This window comes from Enhydra lutris, unplaced genomic scaffold (genome assembly GCF_002288905.1).
Source record: "Enhydra lutris kenyoni isolate GAN:26980312 unplaced genomic scaffold, ASM228890v2 scaffoldscaffold25, whole genome shotgun sequence".
NCBI classification, from domain to species: Eukaryota; Metazoa; Chordata; class Mammalia; order Carnivora; family Mustelidae; genus Enhydra; species Enhydra lutris.
In genome coordinates, this window is record NW_019154109.1 from 9,672,751 (window position 1) to 9,695,426 (window position 22,676).

Below are 22,676 nucleotides of genomic sequence, written 5' to 3' on the forward strand. Positions count from 1 at the left end.
CCACCCAGGTGCCCCTGTTGCTGGGACTTCTAGTAGTATGTTGAACAACAGTGATGAGAATGGACATCCTTGTCATGTTCTTAATCTCAATGGGAAGGCTGTCAGTTTTTCCCCATTGAGAATGATATTTGTTGTGTGTTTTTCATAGATTTTATGAAGTTGAGGAATGTTGCCTTTATCCCTATACTTTGAAGCATTTTAATCAGGAACGGATGCTGGATTTTGTCAAATGCTTTTTCTGCATCAATTGAGAGGACCATGTCGTTCTTCTCTTTTCTCTTCTTGATTTGTTCTATCACATTGATTGATTTGCAAATGTTGAATCACCCTTGTATCCCAGGATTAAATCCAACCTGGTCATGGTGGATAATCTTTTTAAAATACTATCCTATTATCTAGGATCTTGTTGAGAATCTTGGCATCCATATTCATCAGGAATATTGGTCTGAAATTCTCCTTTTTGATGGGGTCTTTGCCTGATTTGGGGATCATGGTAATGCTGGCTTCATAGAAAGAATCTGGAAGTTTTTCTTCTGTTTCTATTGTTTGAAACAGCTTCAGGAGAATAGGTAATATTTCTTCTTTGAATGTTTGGTAGAATTCCCCAGGGAATCAATCAGGTCCTGGGCTCTTGGGTTTTTTTTTGGGGGGGGTTGATCACTGCTTCAATCTTGTTACTAGATATGAGATACCACCTTATACCAGTTAGAATGGCCAAAATTAACAAGACAGTAAACAACAAGTGTTCGAGAGGATGTGGAGAAAGGGGTACCCTCTTACACTGTTGGTGGAAATGCAAGTTGGTGCAGCCGCTTTGGAAAACAGTGTGGAGATTCTTTAAGAAATTAAAAATAGAGCTTCCCTATGACCCTGTAATTGCACTACTGGGTATTTACCCTAAAGATACAGACATAGTGAAAAGAAGGGCCATCTGTACCCCAATGTTCATAGCAGCAATGACCACAGTCGCCAAACTGTGGAAAGAGCCAAGATGCCCTTAAATAGACGAATGGGTAAAGAAGATATGGTCCATATATACAATGGAGTATTATGCCTCATCAGAAAGGATGAATACCCAACTTTTGTATCAACATGGATGGGACTGGAGGAGATTATGCTGAGTGAAATAAGTCAAGCAGAGAGAGAATTATCATATGGTTTTGCTTATTTGTGAAGCATAAGTAATAACATGGAGGACATTGGGAGATGGAGAGGAAAAGGGAGTTGGGTGAACTAGGAGGGGGAGATGAACCATGAAAGTCTGTGGACTCTGAGAAACAAACTGAGGATTTTGGAGGGGAGGGCGGTGAGGGGTTGCGAGAGCCTGGTGGTGGGTATTAAGGAGGGCACGTATTGCATGAAACACTGGGTGTAGTGCATAAGCAATGAATATTGGAGCACTGAAAAAATAAAATTAAATTTTAAAAAAAGGTGTTTGGAGGCATAGTTGACAAACCCTTAATATATTAATTATGGTTCCAACAACTGTGTCATAGCTGATGTTTGGTTCACTCTGTCTCTTCAGATTGTGTTTTGTTGTCTTTTTGTACATCTGTTACTTTTTTGTTGAATGCCACATAGGTTATATCAGATTATAGGAACTGAGGTAAATAGGTGTCTGCTGTGAGGATGTATGTGATAGATTAGGAGCTGGGCTTTGTTTCATGTTTGCTGAAGCTATAGGTGCCAGAGAATTCAAATTTCTTTAGTGTCCTTACTGTTGTCTCCTTTCTGGACTTTCCACTTCCCTACATACTTTTCTTCAGAAAAAGTCTGTGTCTTGCAGCTTTTTAATCTGTAATCAAATGGAGGAGGGAGGGGCATTCTGTAGTCTTCCAGTTAAATTTCATTCTTACGGTGGGCTTGGATCTTGGGCCTGTTACCTGCACAGGAGGTTTTGTTTGTTTGTTTGTTTGTTTGTTTTTTCAAATCTTCCCTCTTAAGGTGAAGCAGGAAGAGTAGATGGGCCTGGAGTGAGAGGAATGTCTTTTTCCCCAGGACTCTGGAACAAAGCTCAGGTAGTCTTTACTCTGGAGAGTGGACCTTTGTTATGGAAAAGACTCAGCACATTTCAGAATTATTTCTCTCTTCTTCTGTAGGTCTAAGAGGAAAATCTTTCTTGTCTCTTCACTGTGAGACTCTGGTATTCCTCAAACTAAAGCCCACAAAAATGCAAGTGTTTCCTACAGGACTGCAGCCCCAGGAGTTTCTCCTTCTCACTCTAGGCCATACGTAGTCTTAGCAACTTGTCAAAATTATCATTTAAATCTAACCGGTTATGGCTTTAGTGACTTCTGGTCTGGATAAACAGACCTGGGCCATGCCTGTCTAGATTTACCCCTCAACGGATGTTTGCCTGCAAACCCAGGGTTTTTTTGGGTTCAAGAAATCACTGATTTTTTCACTTTGTCCCACTTTTTCTTCTTGTAAAGGTAGAAGTTATGACTCATTGAAGCAGAGAGTTCTTAATATTATTGATATGAACGTTTCAACTGCTCAAATGTACAAGCATTTTATCTGAATATAATTGTTGGTGATCCCTGTCCCTCGCTTATAAAAAGTCAGAGGAATAGTGACTAGGAATGGCCATGCACTAAGGGATGCTTGCCTAGCTTGTGCAACTGACACCATGTTTTAGACTAGAAGAAACAGTATTAGGTGTTCTCACAGAAGAATTAGTGCAAGCAGACACAGTATCTTCAGTTATTTACATCTTTTACAGCCCTGACCAGGCAATGGAAGCCACTTCAAGGCTTAGATAGAAGAGTGGCCATTATTGTTCTCATGCTGATGTAAGAGTGCCTCTGAAGAGAAAACCAAGTCATGCTAATGACAAATCTTCAATGGGCTGGACAAATCTTAGAACAGTATTAACTCTCAGGGGATGTTCAGATTCTGTAACAATGATGACTTTTTAAAAAATGACTCTTCTGAGAAAATTGTTTATATCACATCATGATCCATTGTAGTACAACTGAATAATAGGTTGACCTTGAACAAAGTCCAAGTCCAAGGTACCACTCAAGTTACCATGTTGAGAACAATTTTTTGAAGAGATTCAAAGAAATGGCATCATGGACTATATTATGTCTGCCTCAAATTCAAGTCATAGCATTATTTAGATGCACTTCTTTATTCTTAATATTTAATTCTGTTGCTCTCTTTCAGTTCTCATTAATCCTATCAGAGGTTTATTCATTTTATTAGTTATTTCAAAGAAATTAACTTTTAACCTATTCATCCCTGTTTTCCCAACTTCATTATCTTGTTATCTATATTATTTACCTCTTACTTCTGTTGGACTTATTTTCATTCTACTTTTATTTATTTATTTTTAAAGAGTTTATTTATTTATTTGACAGACAGAGATCACAAGCAGGCAGAGAGGCAGACAGAGAGAGAGGAGGAAGCAGGCTTCCTGCAAGCAAAGAGCCCGATGTGGGACTCGATCCCAGGACCCTGAGATCATGACCTGAGCCGAAGGCAGAGGCTTTAACCCACTGAGCCACCCAGGTGTCCCATCATTCTACTTTTAATTCTATAAGATACCTAATGAATTTTTAGTTTATTAACTTTTATACTATTTTTTTAAATGTAAGAATATTAGGCCTCTGTTTTACTTCAACCCAACACTTTGAGTTATGATACCTAGTATTTCCATTTTTCTAAATTTCTATGTATTTCCCAATTTTTAATGGTGATTTATTCTGTGATCCAGGGGTTGTATGTGTTTGTTTTTGTATTTCCAAATGCAGTTTTATTTTAGTCATCTTGGTTATTGTTATCTTAAGGCACTGTCATAAGACATTGAAATCCCTATGACAGCAAGTATTTATAAGTTTTATTTTTTTATTATTTTTTAAATATTTTATTTATTTTTCAGAGAGATAGTGCGAGAGAGAGCACAAGCAGGGGGAGCAGCAGGCAGAGGGAGAAGAAGCTCCCCACTGAGAGGAAACCTAATGTAGGATCCTGGAATCATGACTTGAGTGGAAGGCAGACGTTTAACCAACTGAGCCACCCAGGAGTCCCAATTTGTAAGTTTTAAAAATACTTTTATGACATGACACATTATCACTTTTCATAAATAATGATGATACATTTGTCAATCTCCCGTTGCAGATCTCTTATTTCACTTTCTTTTCTATCTCTCCCTGCGTCTTCCTTTCCCTTCTTCCTCCCTCCTCTGTTTTTAGGTAGACATAATTTAAAACTTACAAGAAATTGTTAAGTGAACATTTTGTCATTATGCACAGATGCCCTTTTACTCTGTTAATGTTTGCACCGTAATGGAATTTTGTTTCAGTTCAATTTAAACTCTGTCTTTTCACTGTAAAGTTTAGCCCAGTTAGCTTTAAGATTTTCTTTTTGTCTTTGGTGTTCTTATATTTTATTAATATATGTCTAGGTGTGGATTTTTATTTACTTATTTATATCCCTTCTGCATTCCCTGCTTCCTATATGTTTTCCATTTGTTCTGAAAAGTTCTGTCTTGATCGCTTCAAATGTTCTTTTTCTTTTTATATGTTCTCTTGATGGGACTCAGGTTAGAGATATATGATGCCTTCTCCATATATACACTATTTCTCTTATACACATGCTGCATTCTAGGTTATTCAGACTTAAATATTCATTTTATATTATGTGACTGATAAAGTCAATATTTAAAGTCCATATAATTATCAATTTTTTGGTTTTGGGTTTTGCTCACTCTTACTCCTGAAAGCAAGATTCTGTGTGTGTTTGATGATCTTTGATAGTCAACTGATATTTTCTTTCTTTTTTAAAAAAGATTTTATTTATTTATGTGTCAGAAAGAGAGGATGAGAGGACAAGCAGGGCGAGCAGCAGGCAGAGGGAGCAGCAGGCTCCCTACTCAGCAAGGAGCCCAATGCAGGGCTCAATCCCAGGACCTTGGGATCATGACCTGAGCTGAAGACAGACAGTTAAACAATAACTGAACCACCCAAGTGTCCTTCAACTCATATTTTCTTGATAATGTGAGAATACTGATGGTTTATTTGTTTTTTGTTTGTTTGTTTTTGTAAGAGACAGAGTATTTTCATTTAATTCTGCAATGTTCCAGAAGTCAACACTATGCCATGGAAAATTTCAGATAGTTCCAAATGCCCCAATAGTTAGATAAAGTGGTGGTAAAAAATAAACATCGAATTTTAATGGCTTACAATGGCATTTCTAATTGTTTTTATATATAAAAATACATATATGCAAAATACAGGCATATACAAAATATATTTGTATTTAGAATGTATAAAAATACAAAAAGATTAAATAAATATTGTTTTATAATATGTTTATATATTATATTTGTCTATACTATTTCTCACTCATGTTGTATGTTCTTAATGGGCAACTCATGGACTGACTACAGTATATCTTGTTCTTACCTCAAGATCTAGGCCATCTGGAATGCCACTAGTCACCAGGACAGAGGGAAAGCTGTCTAGCTAATTGTATATAATTCTGAAAGCTTCTGCCTAGAGATCACACAAATCACTTCAACTCTCATTTCATTGTCCAAAGCAGGTTCCATGCATGTATTTCATATAAAAATGAAGCATGCTTCCATCATCCTCCTTTCATTACTCCCTGATTTTGTTAGGTTTAACATTTATTCTATGGTTCTAAGATTTATACTGAATTTCATAACTAATTTTTCCATTTTCTTCAAATCTTAGTTTTATGTCTAAGTGGATTTCTTTTTTTACCACCAGTGCTTTCCAACTGTGGCTTCTCAGTTATTGAGATCTTAATTTTGATTCATCTTTTTTATCCCTTGCATTTCATAATCAAAATTTTAAGACAGACTTTTGGACTCTATTCCATGGTTTCTTGCATATTCATGAATTTATTTCTTTTATACTAAAATGTCAACTTAACTGAATATAAAAAGTCTTGAGTCACGCTTCTTTTTCATACGTACTTCATAAATATTTCACTCATTTTTAACATAGGATTCTGTGCAAATGCCTAATGTCATTCATAGTTTTCTTTTTTGCATGATTTGTCCCTTGGATGCCCATAAGATGCTTTTAATTTTTTTTTTTAAGATTTTATTTATTTATTTGAGAAAGAGAGAGCGAGAGAGAGAACACAAGCAGGATGAGGGGCAGAGAGGGAGAGGACTAGATCCCAGGAACCAGGGATCATGACCTGAGCCAAAAGCAGATGCTTAACTGGCTGAGCCACCCAGGGGGCTCAAGATGCTTTTAATTTCTTAAGCCAATTTAAATCTAATTTTATTTACCTTTTTAAGTGAAAATAAATCTGCTGTTTTAATAAATCACATTGCTCAGAGATATGGAAAATCCAAAGCCTTTACATCTTCCACCAATCTCCTCCAAGGCTTGTTTTTCTATTTAAAAAAAAATAAATATTTATTGAATTATAGCACAGATCCAGAAAATGTGCATATGTGTCCAAAGCGAATTAATTTTATAAATACGGATACACCAATATGAAGAGTATATGGATAAAAAACAGCACAATACCAGCTTGCTGGAGATTCCATCCTCCATGCATGTTCCTTCCCCAAGAAGTGACCATTTTCCTGACTTCTAACAGGTAAAAAGTATTGCCTATTTTTTTAAAAAAATAGAAAACGAAGTTCTTTGGTAAATAAAATTTCACATATACAAAGAAAGATGGAAGGTAACATAAAGTTTATATAGTTTTTATCAAGAAAAGCAGTTGTTTACAGAGTGTAATAACAAGTGAAAAGAGGCATGTATATTTTCAACAATCACATTTGAGTTAAATTTTGTGAGCAATTTGAAAGTAGACTAAATTTCCATGCCTGAAAGTATTCATGATTGTACTTCTGTGAAAACGATGTTTAAATTTTGACTCATTCTCATATTTTCACGATACTTTTTTTTTTTTTTAACCTTAGGTTAGTGATGATAAGCCTATTTAGCAAGGTGTCTTTGGAAAAAACTTTTATTTGAAGTTTTACATACAAATGAAGATGAATCACAACCACACAGGGCCCATGAAACCTTTAAACAAAAAAACTACCAGCATCCCTGAAGCCCCTCTTCGCTCTCCTGATGTCTACTATCAAGAGTGTTTGTGTGTACTATATAAATGGTGTCATACACTATTCTTTTATGGCTTCTTTCACTGAACTTTATATTTGTTAAATTCATCCTCACTGTTGTGGCTAGTTGTACTTTGTTGTTTTTCACCACGGTCTCATATTTTATTGTGGGACTGAACCACAGTTTTTTTAATCCATTCAACCATTAATAGGTATTTGAGCTTTTTGGGGAAGACCATTACAAATAGCGTTTCTATGGGCATTGTTACACATCACATGTCTTCTGGTGCACATGTATATAAATATTTTAAGCATAGACCTAGGAATGGAATTGTTAAATTGTAGGGTATACCTGTGTTTAGATTTAGTAGATTCTGTGAAAGAGTTATCTAAAGAACTGATAGATACCAAGGTTCATTCTTCTCAAAAATAAACAAGAGTTCTGGTTTCTCTATGTCCTTCTCAGTACTCAATGTTGTCTTCATTTTAGTAATTTTTCATGGGTTTGTAGTGATAACGTCTTCATTTTAGTAATTTTTAGTAGGTTTGTAGTGATAATGCAATGCAGTTTGAGAGAAATCATTTAGCAGCTTTATACTATTCAACAGCTTTTTTCTATATTAATATACAAAGATATATCAATTTTTCCATTCTGCTCTAATTTTTTATTCAACATTTAACACACATAATTATTTATAACATATATATGAAGAACTACTACTGAACAAAACCACCACTGCTGAATAGAACATTACCTTTGTACAATTCTTCATCCACCTTTGAAATTCAATATTTTAAAAAATGTTTTTCTTTCTTACTAATTAATCATCATTTTAACACATATTTTGTAGTAAGATACCTTCAGAAGCAGCAGAGGTGATCGTACTCACTAGCTCAAAGTGGCCTTCCTTATTTCGTTTTCTCTACTTACCCCCCTCCTATTTCTTTCCTGCCTCCCAATTGCCAAATATGTTAAAATATTTGACGGGCAAACATTTATTTGGGCATTTTCTTCCAAAATATGTATTTCACATTTTTTTGTATACATTTTCTCTCTGTAGACCTCACACTAGTTCTTAGTTTTTTTTATTCCGCATTATACTGCAGGGTCCATGTTTCTATATGTATTGCTATGGAGTTTTCCATAATGTGCACCTATCACAGGTAACTTGTCTGTTCCCTCAGTGATGGTTACCACCTATATTGCTCCAGCTTCTTGCTACCCCTTTGGGGACATAATGTATCTCTTTGTACTGTCTCCTTATGAGTTATTGTGAAAACTTCTGGAGCTGTGTTGCTGGCCCAAAAAACTTATGTATGCCAAATATAATTCATACTAAAAGATGCTGTCTGGAACAGCTACACCAGTCTATATTCCCATACAGTACATGAAGTTTTTTACATCCTTCTCTCACTATTGTTTTAATTTGCATTTCTCTAGTTATACTATATGCAAACACTTCTTATACTTCATAACTTATTAGCCTTTTTTGTTTTCTTGAGAGGTCGAACCTTTTGTTGCTAATATGAAGGCATTTCTTATAATGCCTTATACATTGTTTACATATTTTAAGTTAACCCTCATTGGTTTTAGATACTGTAATGTCAGGATTTTTTCCAATGTGATTGTTCTGTTAATTTTAACTAGATGTCCTTCACTTAGAAAAGATTTTGCAGGTCTATTTTACAAGCAATGTTGACGAACTCTTTTATCAATGTTGATAACTTATTTATTCAGCTTCTTCTAGTACTTTTCTTAATTTTATTGCTCTTGACCAACTTTTCCTAGAATGTAAATATACCTTTTTAATGTATAAATAAAGCATTTTTTTCTTTACAGGAAAATATGCTTATGGAAATACCTTTGGATTTTTAAATATGTGCTGTATGTTCATGTATTACTATGCTCTGTTCTCATATTTAGTAACAACAATTATGCATATAGTGTACTTCTTTTCTCTTCAATATCTATGATTTGATCTCTGTTTTATTTAGTCTTTATTCAACTTGTATTTGATTCTTTAAAGTTTGTTCTTATGTCCCAAAATATAGAATACAAATGTGTATGTATATATGTATAAACTGCTTCTAATGTTGATTTGATTTCTATAATTGTTTTATCTCACATTTTTTTTCTGAGTCTGTGATCTTATTTCACATCTCTAGTCTTACTAATTTTTTTCTTCATGTTTTCTTCATTTCATTTGAACTCAAGAAGACTTGATTAATTAGATACTAATCTTCTGATTCATGGTAACTTTCTTCTAGTGGTATTTCCTTTGGAAACTTTTCTGTTCTTGCATTGCTCTTGTCCTACTCATTAAATTTTTTTATCTATGTGTATGCCATTTCTTTCTGATTTTTACTAATTTTAAATATGGCATATATGCCTGGTTCAGACATTTGCTGAAATTAATTAAGAGTGAGAGGTGAAGGCTGAAGCATCTGAAGTTTAGGACAAACTTTCACCATCTCTGTTTTGTCATCTCACTGAGGAAAGTCTCCTCTCATCATTTACATTTCTCATGTCTGTTGAGCAGAAAATCTTCAGAGTTTTCACAGGAAAGCCCTATGCTCCCAGTGTCTACGATGTATTTAGCATTTATTTTTGCTTGGCTTTGATTAGCTGTCACCAAGATGACACCCTTCCTGTCTGCTTTCTGAAATGATAACATATCTATGGAGCTTCTTATTCAGCCTTCCCTCCCTCATCAGCCTTGCTTTAGGGCACCTGTATTCCACTCACATCTTCCAAGTTAGTTCCTCGATCCTTTCAGGGCTGTGTCATCTAGTTTGAGGGAACTCTGCACTATTTAAAGTATCTCTAGAGCTCTGTACTTGCTCCTGACACCTTCTGCCATTTGGTCCCAATAATTTTTTTTTTTTTTAAGTTTCTATTTAGAGATTGTGACTTGGGCTGTGACTTTCTCTGAGTCCCACTGAAGATATAGCGGCCTTCATTTTTTTATATTTGGTTGCTGTTTCAGCTGCCATTCAGGAGAAAATGGATAAAATTATAGAAGGGAAGAATGCTTAGTTTACTGAAGTTGGATAAAACTAGTCAGTAAAAATTTTTCTAATTGCTTATCTTTTAAGTCTTGTTATTATTATGAAATGTGTTACATTTTTCTGTGGGATCAGGTGGTCTGATGCTTTGTGGAGAGTGTGTAATTACTGCAGAATGCAAAATTTGGGACCTGAATGTCGGATATTGGTGCATGCCAAGAATTTGGAAATTAACATCCAAAGAGCAGTGGAATTTGCTGAAAAACAAAATGTAAAGCTGTTATATCACTTAGTTTTATTAGGAAATCATTCTGATATTGGGGCAAAAATAACTAGTAAGTATTCATAGCACCATTGAGGAGGTTGCCATAAATAATACAAATATATTTATTAGGAATTTTTTCAGGTACAAGTGATAGGAACTCAGTTGAAACTATCTTAAGTAAAAAGAGAATTTATTGATTCTTGTGACTGGGTATTCTCGGAGTGGTGCTACCTTTGTCCTGTGTTGCTGCAAAATGTTGGTTATTTTCAAGTCATTCATATAAAAAACACACATTTTTCCCAGTTAGAATCCCCAGCAGAAAGAGAATTTCTTGCTCCCAATATCCATACACGAAAGATTCCGCTTTCTTATTGTCCATACTGCTTGACCCAACTTTGATAATGTCCATGTGAGTATGTGAGAATGGGTGGTAGAATCCCACCCCAATCAAAGCATGTGCACCGTCACTGAAGTCTGTTCTGTTTTGTTTTGAGAGGGATTAGGGGAAAGAAGAGACCATAAGAATGGTCTATTTCAGGGATCTTTATTCTTTAGTTGCAGATTGGAAAACCAACAACTCAGGGTATTTACCCTGGTAGCTCCAAGTTTTGTAGGGAATCCTAGGTTTAAAGATGCTGTTGTTTCTGGGGAAAGTGAATGAACTGGGCGTCAGAGCTTCCACAATCATCTTAAATCACAGGGAGAAACATGAAGTCAGGGCGATTAAATGTAGATGAACCGAGTCTTTTTGTGACATCATATCACTATATTAAGTCTTGGCTAAAGAGGCTCTTCCTCTGATTTGTTTCCATATGTGAGATAATAGAGTTCTTTAATTTTTAAAAGGCATTGTAGATGAGTTATTCTGTTACTAATATTAAAAAACATGGGAGGTAATACAGCAGGATATTTCATTAATAGTGTCAACATCTCCTTTTCTGAGAATTAAAAATCTACTAATTTGGACATATCATATTCACTTAATGTTATTCTTATAACCCTTACTGTTGTTTCTAGGATCTTCCCCCTGTACAGGATACTCAACATTTCACTTTTGACTTGACTTGTTGACTTGGTTCTTCCTTCAGGATCCACCCAGCTTCTGCAGTATCTCTAACATGGATCTCTTTATTACTATTTAGTGATGATTTGAAGATTTATATTTTCTCTCCTACTTGATTCATTCCTACTTATTAGCTCTCACATGACTCAGCATAAATAAATGACCTATCTTCTAGTTTGCTCTTTCTAAGTGACTGTGCTTCACCTAGAAACTTGGCATCAGTCCTTCTTCTGTGATGGGTTTATCAGGGAGCTGATCCTTAGCAGGAGCTTTAAACATTGGAGAATAATGGGAAAGAAGGAACAGTTGGTGGGGAAAATAAAAAGCAAAGATTTTTGAATTTATTATTTCCACAATCTTGATTCCATTTGATCCATGTTCTAGTATATTAAACTATGGATATATTATTTTTGAAGTGTTGCTTGGGTAAAACAGATAAGCCACAGAGAAATCATGGTCTTATACAATTTAGTAGTTAACTCCTAGGAAAATAATCTATTAAAGATAAAGGAAATTGGGTGAAAAACTCACTTTTGGCTGTCTGGTCATTAACATCTGATGCATTCAGCTTTTCTGCACCACAGTTTGCAACTTGGTGATTTTCCCAGGGCTGAAGTCCAAGTGAAGCTCGTAGGCTTGTGGGCAAAAAGACCAGAGGACAAATTAGAGTTGTTTCTTGTTTATGTTTCCTAAATCTGAGTGAATGCCTTGTTAAAAATGTTAGTCTTAATTATCTTAAATATCGAATATTGCATTCCTGCATATTAATCCATATTTCAATATATTTGTATTGATATTTGAGTAGGAGGTGATGAACGTCCCTCTTAATTATTGATTTGGCTATGACATTTCCAGATTGCTTTTCGCCATATCCTTATTTTCTGCAACTGCAAAGTTTGCGTGGACCCAGTGTAAAAATTGCATTACTCATTTAGCTCTGTAGCACATGTTCAGCTTCTTGCATCTGAACTCAATATGGTGCATATTTTTTTTCTGCTTTGCATGTGAATATAATTCAAGATGCTTGTTTTAATTTTAAATGCCTACATGATCTGGCTTCTAACTAGGGAATATTTAAGGTACTTTTCTGATTATCCATATTTATTATTTCCCTGGGAGTTCAGAAGAATCACTGAACAGCCAGGTTTTCTTCTATGTAACTTTAGTACATTTATGTTGTTTCGATTGCTCTGAGGATACATACTTTAGTTTATCTCTTAAAAGGTAATCAAAGCTGTTCAACCAGTTGTGTGCAATTTGAAAAGCATAATTAAATTCATTAGTTGCTAAACAGCAAAGATGAGTTTATATTAAAAAAAAAGACTTCTACATGTGTGGATGCCTACATTTTGAAAAACACATGTAATAAAAATGACAAATTATGTGGTGAACACCATTCTAAAATATTTAGATGTATTAATGGACTTTATCTTCCAAAAATAAGCACTCTAATTATTCCATTATGTAGAAGGGGAAACTGAAGCACAGTGAATAAATTGCTCAAGGTCAAGCAGCAAATAAATGCCAGTGTCAGGATCTAAATCCAAGCAGTCTACATTCAGAACTTGTGTATGTGATCACAAAGAGTACTACTTTCGGATGGATGGATTGGGAAGCAATGGGCCAGGTGTAAGGGGAAGCAAAGAGTAAGGGAAGGTTTTAGGTCAAGTTCTACCCACTGCTGGAATTCAGAGCCTGAATTGCAGCAAAGGATTTACTAAGAATTACTAAGAATTAGGATTTACTAAGAATTAATGTGTGTGGGTGTGTGCGTCTAAAAGGTAGCCTACAACTTTTGTACCCTTCAGATTAGAGTGATCTAAGGCTGAAAAGGAAGCATTTTCACTGAAAATGAGATACATATTAGCTCATTACCTTCAATGATACATGCAACATGTCAAATGAAGCAGTCCAATCTCAGAAAGCTAAAAAAAAGGTGAAATCGTGAATTATGTATCACCTTTACATGTCTACGTCTTCAATCATATATCTTTAGCTTCAATGATGTATCTCATATTCTGTAATTTTGTTCTTTTCTTAAATACTGAAAATAGCTCAAGTGAGCTAAACAGCTGCTGCTTATAGCCACGCCTCTCAATTTCCACTTTTTTCAATCTTGAAGTATGAATATCTAACATCTTGTCATTAGTATCCATATTTACACTTTTAAAAATTTCATTATTTTTGTATAATAGAAAAAGGAATAGTAAATGCTCATGTTATTTATAATTTGTTACACTCAAACTGTACAAATTAAGATGGTAATGAACACAGAGTCACCATTTAATATTTTGAAGTGGAGCTATATGAAAATAAGTAAAAATCCAAATTTGGTATATAAAGGTAATATAATTAATATTTACAACATTTATAGGTAAATAAAATATATGAATGTTAAGGATCTTAACATTGAGTTAGATACATTGAATTAGATACATTGAGTAACCTCAATGTATCTAAAGCTGTTGTGAATAAAAAAACTGTGTAAGTTTTCTTTTTTGACTTGTTATATACTGTGTTTATGTCATCATGGTATTTGCAATGAAAGCTACTGTTAGCTTGTGGCCTAGGGACATTGCATAATAATCAGGAAAATTGGACTTCCATATCACTTATACTGAAATGGCTGGTGAGTGACTTACTTTAGCTTTTTTTTTTTTTTTTTGCCTCTGTTTAATCATCTTCAAAATGAGAAGAATATCTACCTAGTTGTTAATATAAAATGCTATCAAATTATTATACATTTTAAACTAATGAGTCTGTGGTCATTTTAAATACTGGAATGAATAGATAGTAATTTTATAAGTTGTTGATATATTATAGAAATAATACAGAATCACCTCAAGTTTTTCTCCTTACAAATTAAATTTCTAAATCAGAGGAATCAATAAAGTCTAATGATCATATTTTAATGCAAAAAAACCATTTCAATTACTACGACCATACCTTATATGCGTTTTTTTTCTTCATGAAAACATTACTGGATTTCTCAAATCAAACCCTGCATGAGGAAAAATCTATTACATCTCAATATAAGGCTCTGACAAATGTTATTTAAATCTTCATGCCTTATTTAGTTTTGTATGATACGTGCACATGCATACATATATAATCATTTAAAAACAATGTCTAAATGCACAATGCAATTTTCCCAGATTGGAATGGAAAAATCTAGGTAATTACTTGAGCAAATCTCAAATTTCTCCTCCTGCCCCCCCCTTTTTACCCTTCCTTACTTTCCTTTCTTGTTTTTCATCACTGAGCAAACTATGTTTTCAAGCCCATACTATTACACTAGACACTACTCTTGCTGGCAAGACCAAAAGGGTCCTTACCCTTATGGAGCAGACATAGTGTTGGGAATGGAGGAGCAAGGAAAAAATAAAGCAAAGAAATAAACACAGTAAAGTTGGATACTGTTAATATTTTAAAGAGATAGTTGAAATTGATGATAGAGCAGTTTGATTGATAACAGAGAGTGACTAGGTGGCCTCTTTGTGTTGGGTGAGTAGGAAAGTTTTCTGTGAAGAAGTGATGAAGAAATTATGAGGCAGTTGTGGGAAGAAGGGAAGAAAAAGATTAGGGCAAACAAGTGATGGGAAATCCCTCAGGTGGAAAAGAAGGTAATTGAGGCTGGAGCAAAGTAGATCAGTAGGGAATTAATAGGACAATTTTTTGAATTCTATTTCATTATTTAGATTACCAATTAGTAAACATAAATATCTACTGGTATTGACCATAAACCTTCTCTCTCAGCTATACTGGGAAGCTTATGCACTCGGAAGTCACAAAATCAATGTTTTGAATCATGGCCTGGCACCTTATAGCTAGGGGATAACATCTCAACCTGTTTTCCCTTCTTTTTAATTTGGACAGTGTTATCTAATTTTCAGAATTATTGCAAAGTCCTGTAACTATTCATTTTCAAATATTTCAAGCTCTGATGTTTGACAAAGCTATGATCTCATCCATTCATATATGTAACTTCTCATTTCCTTACTAGATAGTCATCTACTGATTGACAACAACTGTGAAAAAAGTAAAGTGGTAGTTGTCATTCCTTACTTTAGCAGGCTAGGAGATGACAAGGGTCAGAGCTGAGGGATGATCATGAGCAAGGTGACTCCTCTATCAATAAGCAAGGTTTGGGATCCTACCAACGTAGTGATCCAAGATGAAAACGAGTTTTCCCAAACTGCTGGAGGTTTTTCGTCCCTAAATGTGTGTGTGTGTGTGTGTGTGTGTGTGTGTGTGTATAATATGTAGAAGAATAATGTGGGTGTTATTCCTGGATTATGGTAGAAGAACATGCATCAAAGTTATTGAAGCACATTTGGCACTAAATAGTTCTCCCTCTGTCTCTATATTCTCTGTCCAAAAAATTCGGTCAAGTGAAGATTGTTTAGAAGCAGATAAATGGAAATATGTATTACTGTTAAGAATGACACTGAGTAAGATGTGTATTTAAAGGAAGCTATGAGAAGAGGGAAGAAAGCAAGGAGGAAGATCACAGAAGATATCATTATTAATACAGTGAAGTGTCACCTGTCTCCTGAGAGGTTTCCAGTGTAAGTTTTGCATACACATTTTACCTCTCAGCCAAGTTTTCCTTTTAGAATGACAAATGACAAGAGAAGTATTGGGTAAATAATGTTAAGTATTGGTATAGCTTCTTATGAATTCTCCAAATGGCTTTTTCTTATACAGGTTACCTGTGCTTTTTCTCAGGTGGAATTTGTGAATCGAGTATGGTATTCTGCCTTTTCATTTTCTCTCTATTGCTTCTTCTTTTCAAAGTTACTGAACTAAAAATGATTCTGCTCATGTAGCTGGACATGCTTAGAATATAGGACAGGATTTGTTACATTTTTCTTCTTGTAGACAGAATCTATTTGAGCTTGAATCAAGGGTCACAGAATAAAACCAATCAAGAAAATAGAGAAACACATGTTTCTCTATACTCTGGCAATAGGAACTGAATTCCCTTTGGCATTGTGCCCACCTCCTTAATCTATCCCTTCTCCTTGGGCACCTTTGTGGGTTCCACCTCTGCATGACTCTGCTCACAGTACTAAGGGTCAGGTGTATTTATCTTTCCTCTATTGGGACAGCCTCCTTTATATTTATGCTCCCTAATTTGATATCTCTGGAGAAAAATTTGCTCCTGGTATTAAGACTCACATATCCAAACTTTCTTGACTTCTCCATTTGATGTTTTGCTGATGGCTCAAAGTGTAATAATTTGCTTACTCAGACTTATTTCTGTATTCCCATCTTGCCCAACAGTACTACTTGTCATCTATTTACTCATCCTCGGAGTCCGGAGAGTATCATTGATTCTTCATTCTCCATTAACTTTCACAGTCTCTCAATTATCAAGTCCTGTCAATACTGTCTTCTTAATTTCCTATAGATCTGTCCTCTACTTTCCATCTGCATTGTAACTACTGCCTCATTTCAGACAACTGGAAAAGCTCACCTAAAATACTGTATAGGTCATAAATGGTCTTCCTTCTTCCACTCTTGTCCTCCTCACCAGTCAATTAAATACACAGCTACCATGTGATCCTTGTCACTTACCTACTTAAAATCCTCAAAAGATTCATCGTGTTCAGTTAAAACCCAAACTTTGTGGGCATGGTATGCAAGGCCCCTTCAGATGTGGTTCTTAGTAAATGGTTGGCAATCTTCCTGCTGATTTTTCTTCCTCCCTTTCTGCTCTCTCCTCATGTAGGGGCCCACCTAGAAATTCAACTACATGATACTTCTGCACTTGCTAGGGTATGCCATTGCTTTCTTTTTCTTTCTTTCTTTTCTTTTTTTTGAGTTTGTTTATTTAAGTAATCTCTACACCCAATCTCGGGCTTGAACTCATGACTCCCAGAGATCAACAGTCACATGCTCTTCTGACAGAGACAGCCAGGCTTTTTTATGTTAATTATTTGTACCTACAATATTTGCTTTCTTATATTAATTATTTGTACCTATAATATTTGCCACTGCTTCTGCCTCCACCTTACTCTCTCACTCATTTTTTTCATCCATTAATGTAGACATCAGCTCCTCCTGAGAGATTTCCCTGATTTTCCAAAACCAGAATTAGAAGTCTGTATGTGCTCCTTAGTAAGAGAGCAGGGAGTGCTAATTACTACTGGGGGCTGTCACATTCTAGTGTGGCTATTGGATGGTCTATCTTCTCACACGTACTCCTCTTCCTCTCACCCGTTAGATCATGAGAAGTTCAAATCATAGTAACTACTTAATAAATATTTGTTAAAAAAAATTGAACATATGTCTTCTTCACACTGAGATGTTATGTAGCTAAATGATGCTATCAGAATAGATGTGGAATATGCTTTTTCTGCCTCCACAGATGAAGCAACTATGAAGTATGTAAAAAAACAAAAACAAAAACAAAAAAAACCTCATCATATTCTATGATCCTAACTACACTCATTATTCACAAGATAATTATCAATAAATTATTTTTGTTAATAAAATCATTCTTCACTCGTGGGAATGAATCTTTTTTATATTTAAATATTGGCATAATCATCGAAGTACAGAAATAAAAAATTTAAGAATTTTTTCCTACTGAAAAAAAGAGACTGGAAGTTACTCTCAAAAGTATTCTTTAGAATAAAAATTAAATCTAGAGAATCAATCTTCTTCCTAATCCTCACTCTTGATATTTTCTATTCCATCAGCATAATAAATCAGATTTTTGGTGAGCACTCTTTTATTCATGTGTGAGCACTCTTTTGTTCATGTGGGACCAAACATGTCCATTGCTCTGATCGACATCAGCTGTTCATTAAGGGGCTTAAGAACACCATTGAGTAAGGTGCAAAATTGTGATGTACAGAACCACGTTTGAAAATTGTTTCTAAAAATCGAATGTCATGTTATGGTAGAATGAAAGCTTTCATACACACAGAGAGAAAAAGAGTCTATGAAATGGGATATTAAAAGAACACAGTGGAAAAAGGAAACCCAGATAAAAAGAGTGAGAGAGGAAAATATATTTTAACAGCAGGAAATGACATGACATGACATGAAAAAAAAAAAAACAGAATAAAAGTGTAGAAAGACAGGTGGGAGAACTTAAAGTCAAAATTAATGACAAAAAATAAAAAGTCTGCTTAAAGAAAAATGAAAAGAAAATATAAAGGACAGCAAGAGGATCTTTCAATTATAAACTTAAGTTTCAGTGCTCAAATATTGCTTTATTTTAAGAATCAGGATAGTTTTTTTTATATTGCATTATTTTTAGAATTTTCTTTAATTTAGAAGTGTAAGATTCTTCACTGTGACAATGTGAAAGCACACAGAACATCAGTGTATCATTACTGCAGTAGTCTCCAACCAGTTTGGCTTGGCACATCAGGATACCTTGTACCATTTGTATCCTTAACAGCTGGGCTATGACACTATTAGCTGAGCAGGTCTTTACTTATTTCTTTAATTTTTTTTTCTTTTTAATACATTTGCTTTCTCCTCAGATGTTATCTGGGCATTTGGAAGCCAAATAATTAAGTCTGTAACAATAAAATAAGGGTACACTGCTCTTTTTAAAGTAGAATATTATTGCTTTACTCTAACATCCAGCTTCTCAGGAATCTAACATTCAATAGCTAATGTTTTCTTTTTTAGTGGCCCCCTTTTTTGAGTCTGTTACTGATACTAAATATTATAGTTTTATGCCAAATGTCTAAAGGCAGACTATTAAAATAAAAAATATTAACCTGGAATATTAAAAAAATAAACTTCATAGAATTATCATAACAGCAGATAAGCTCCAGAATAAAAACCAGATATTTTCTCCTCCCACGCCCAAACTAACAATGGAGTGATATAACATTCTCATTTGGCAAAGTGATTACCAAAGTTCATGCCAAAGAAACATAAACAAATACATAATGCTGGAGCTACAGCAAATGTGAAAAAATATTAATTTTCTAGGTTTAAAAGCTTTTAATGCATCTCTACATAGATCTGCTGAGATTTTGCTGTTTTGAAGGTACTGCGCTAGAAAGATAAGCCACAGGCAGGGGAGGAGACAGACTACAGTAAGTACTAAAAGCAAAATACTCACAGGGATAGGAAGTGTTCAAAGGAAGAAAGGCATCATCATTAGCTGGAAGAATCAGGAAATCTAATAAGGGGATATGTCATTTGAGATGGGTGGGATTTGGAAGATAGAGACGTAGGGTATGACTATTTCTATTGTGATTCTTCATGTTTAGGTGCTCATCCTATTTTATCTGATATTATCTTTCTGCTGATTTCTTCTTGCATTTCCAACTTTGTGTCTAAACCCTCCACTACATGACGTCACTGAGAATTAGCCATACCAAATTAACCCCTGTCTCCTGAATAAACCAAATTTTTTTTTTTTTAAATCACTTAGCCCCTGCTCTTACTATTGTCCCCACCCCCTTCACTGCTTTCTTCCCTTACCTTACAGAGGTTGCAAATGAATATAGAAGGTTTGGTTCACTTTCAAGGTCTTCCTTGACCTCTCCATGAGTTAAGTGTGTTATCTCACGGGGACTTCCACATCTCTTTATCTGAGGTTTGATAACCTTGTCTCCTATTAGGTGTCACTACGTTTCTAAACTTATTCCTCCAAGCAAAGTATGAGATTCCTGAGAGCCTGGGGGACGGGTGGTAAAGTCTCTGAGTCTTCAGGCCCAGTGCCTCCCAGGTGGCTAAGTACTGAGGGACTGCGTATACCCTGATGAAATCGGTGCTTGTCAGGAGACAATCTGCGCAAACATAACTAGGGCTTGTACCCCAAGGTTCTTAAAAGCAGCGGCTGATACAGAAAAACCAACTCTAGACTCTTGGATTCACTTCTTCCTCTGACTGTCTGGGCCACTAAGGGGGAACTCCGAGGGCTAAGGCCGTGCAACCTGGAAGCCCACAGCGCTACTAGCAGCAGCAACAGTAATTTAATTACCACTGCTAGTGCTAAACCTCCAGGCGTTTCGATGTGGTTTCCTAGCCCTCATCTAAATGTTTCTCTTTAACGGCCTAAAGTGGCCCCTTCATTCTTACCCAGAATCTGGGAAACACCTTCCTTTCTTTCAGACTGTGAGAAAAAAAAGAAAAAAAAGGGGGGGGCTTTCCTGAGGCTGGGAGCGGGGATTCCCTCTCCACGTTGGTGCACTCTCCACCCCGCTTACCCGAGCCGAAGGCGAGCCCAGCCCAAGGCGCGTGGGGCACCTGGAACACTCCCGACACCCTGCGGCCCCCGCCCCCCGGGAATCCGTTAATTAGGCTCGCCCCCATTGGTTGTCCCCAAGGCACCTCCATGCCGTCATGGTGTTATGCTAATGAGGGGGAGTCTCATTGGCTCGGCCCCCCGCGGCAGTTGCGAAGGCTCTGGAGGGGAGAGCCGGGTTGGCCGCAGCTGGGACCAAACCCACGGTCCCCCTCGCGCCCGCTCGGGGCTGTGCCGCGTGCACGCCCGCGCGGGGACCCGCTGTCGGGATCGCCCTCGGAGGAGGCTCCTCGACCTGCCTTTTAGGAAAGTGCCTCCTCAGCGCGCGGCTCGCACGCCTCCTCCCCTCTTTCTAGGCACCGTGCGTGTTCTGGTTTTCTTTCTTTCTTCTTCTTCTTCTTTTTTTTTTTTTTTTTTTTTTCCGCGAAGTAACTTTTGCGTTCCCTCCTCCCCCGAGTCCTGGGGACCAGAGGCGGTGCCGAGCCTGGGGGCGGTTCCTTGGCAGCGTAGATTCTTGTCAGAGCCAGACTTTTGCTCCTGGGCTCGGTTTGCATCATCCCCATCACACCCTCTGGAGAGAGGAGCCAGCCCCCTTTCAGCCTCAGCTTCCGGCACGGAGCCGACCCCTCCCCCTCCCGAGCCCCTTCGCGGTCCCTCTGTGGCCCCCCACATCTTGTTAGTCCTCTCCCTCTACTCCGCAGAATTTTCTTTCTCTCTCCCTCCTCTTCTCCATTCGTCGTTTTATGTTTCCCACTCTTTGAGGAAGGATGGTTGATTTGGAGAGCGAAGTGCCCCCTCTGCCTCCTAGGTACAGGTTTCGGGATTTGCTGCTAGGGGACCAGGGATGGCAAAACGACGACAGGTGAGTGGTGCGGTGCAGTTTTGCTCCGGCAGCACGGCTGAAAACGAGACAGAGATGAGGGAGGCTGAGGGGGAACAGGGGAGAAGAAAAAGGGAGCCCGAGACTGGGGGAGGGAGTGAGAGGGACTCTTTGATACGTTTCTCCATTTTGACTGCATAGAGCAATTGCCACGGACAAGGAGCTCTCCCTTTTCACTTTCTTATCCTTGCAAAGCATTTATTGCATTTATTGGGTACTTACTCTTTTGTCTATCTGCGCTTTCCTACGGTGTGTATAAGGCTGCTGCTAGAGGTACAATACATCCAAATGGCACGCAGTGTCAGTGCCATATAATTTTCATTTTTTTCCCTTTAGGTGTTCCTAAAATTTGAAAAAATGTATCCAAGTTGATTGAAAAAGCACATAAGAAACTTAAAATCTCTTGCACCCGTTTGCTTACTCCTTGTCACTGTTTTCTTGTTAAGGTGTTCACCTGCTACTGGGAATTTTATGCTCTTTAAACATTTGGAGTTACAGACAGACAATTGGTTTAAATATGTAACAGGTAGTTAGGGAAAATGACGTCAACTGAAAATACTCAACTTTGAACAGATAACTGTGACTGTAGTTAGTAATGGTGTTTGTAGAGCATGACCCAACCTTTTGGTAGTAAATATATTTTTAACCCAACTAGTATATATGTCACAAGATTAAAACTAAGTTTGAGAGCGAAAATGTTTATTACTAGCAAAATATTGTTCATGTGTTTTATCCAGAGCATCACTGCTTTACCGAGTTGAACTTCTGAAATTCCTCCAGCTATCTGATTCATTATTTAAAAGGCACATTTTGTGTTTCATTGAATTTAGTATTTTCTGGAATAGTCATTTCATGTATCCCATGTCATATGTTTTTGTTTTTAAATGAGCTATGTATACTAACTAAGCTCTTAACTCAATTGAAATATTTCCCTGAATTTCAGTTTGGCACTAATGTTCTATTTTAATTACAAAGTAGATCCATTATTGGCCCTATTAAAAAATCTCATCCCGATTCAGCACTGGGAAATATTCTCCTTTTCTTCCTCGCCATTTCAGCTCCCAATACCAACTCCTGTCTCTACACACACAGGCATAAATTTTGGACTTCTTCTTTGGTTTCATAGTAATTTAAAGGGGCATGGATGTTTCTCAGAGGGTAATATTTCAATGCAAC

General features: G+C 36.4%; 2 protein-coding genes across 4 annotated transcripts in view; one reads left to right on the forward strand and one right to left on the reverse strand.

The window, feature by feature from the left end:
* LOC111150967 (complement factor H-like) overlaps window positions 1-20,712 on the reverse strand; it is a 186,178-nt gene extending 165,466 nt beyond the window's left edge. Inside the window, exon 1 of the mRNA XM_022508655.1 lies at window positions 20,583-20,712. Within this exon, the coding sequence (XP_022364363.1) occupies window positions 20,583-20,712 (130 nt within the window). The remainder of the gene's footprint in view (window positions 1-20,582) is intronic.
* A 314-nt stretch (window positions 20,713-21,026) lies between these two features.
* LOC111151086 (potassium sodium-activated channel subfamily T member 2) overlaps window positions 21,027-22,676 on the forward strand; it is a 349,819-nt gene continuing 348,169 nt past the window's right edge. For all 3 annotated transcript variants that reach the window (XM_022508845.1, XM_022508846.1, XM_022508847.1), the window contains exon 1: window positions 21,027-21,482. In XM_022508845.1, the coding sequence (XP_022364553.1) occupies window positions 21,388-21,482 (95 nt within the window). In that variant the 5' untranslated portion in view covers window positions 21,027-21,387. The remainder of the gene's footprint in view (window positions 21,483-22,676) is intronic.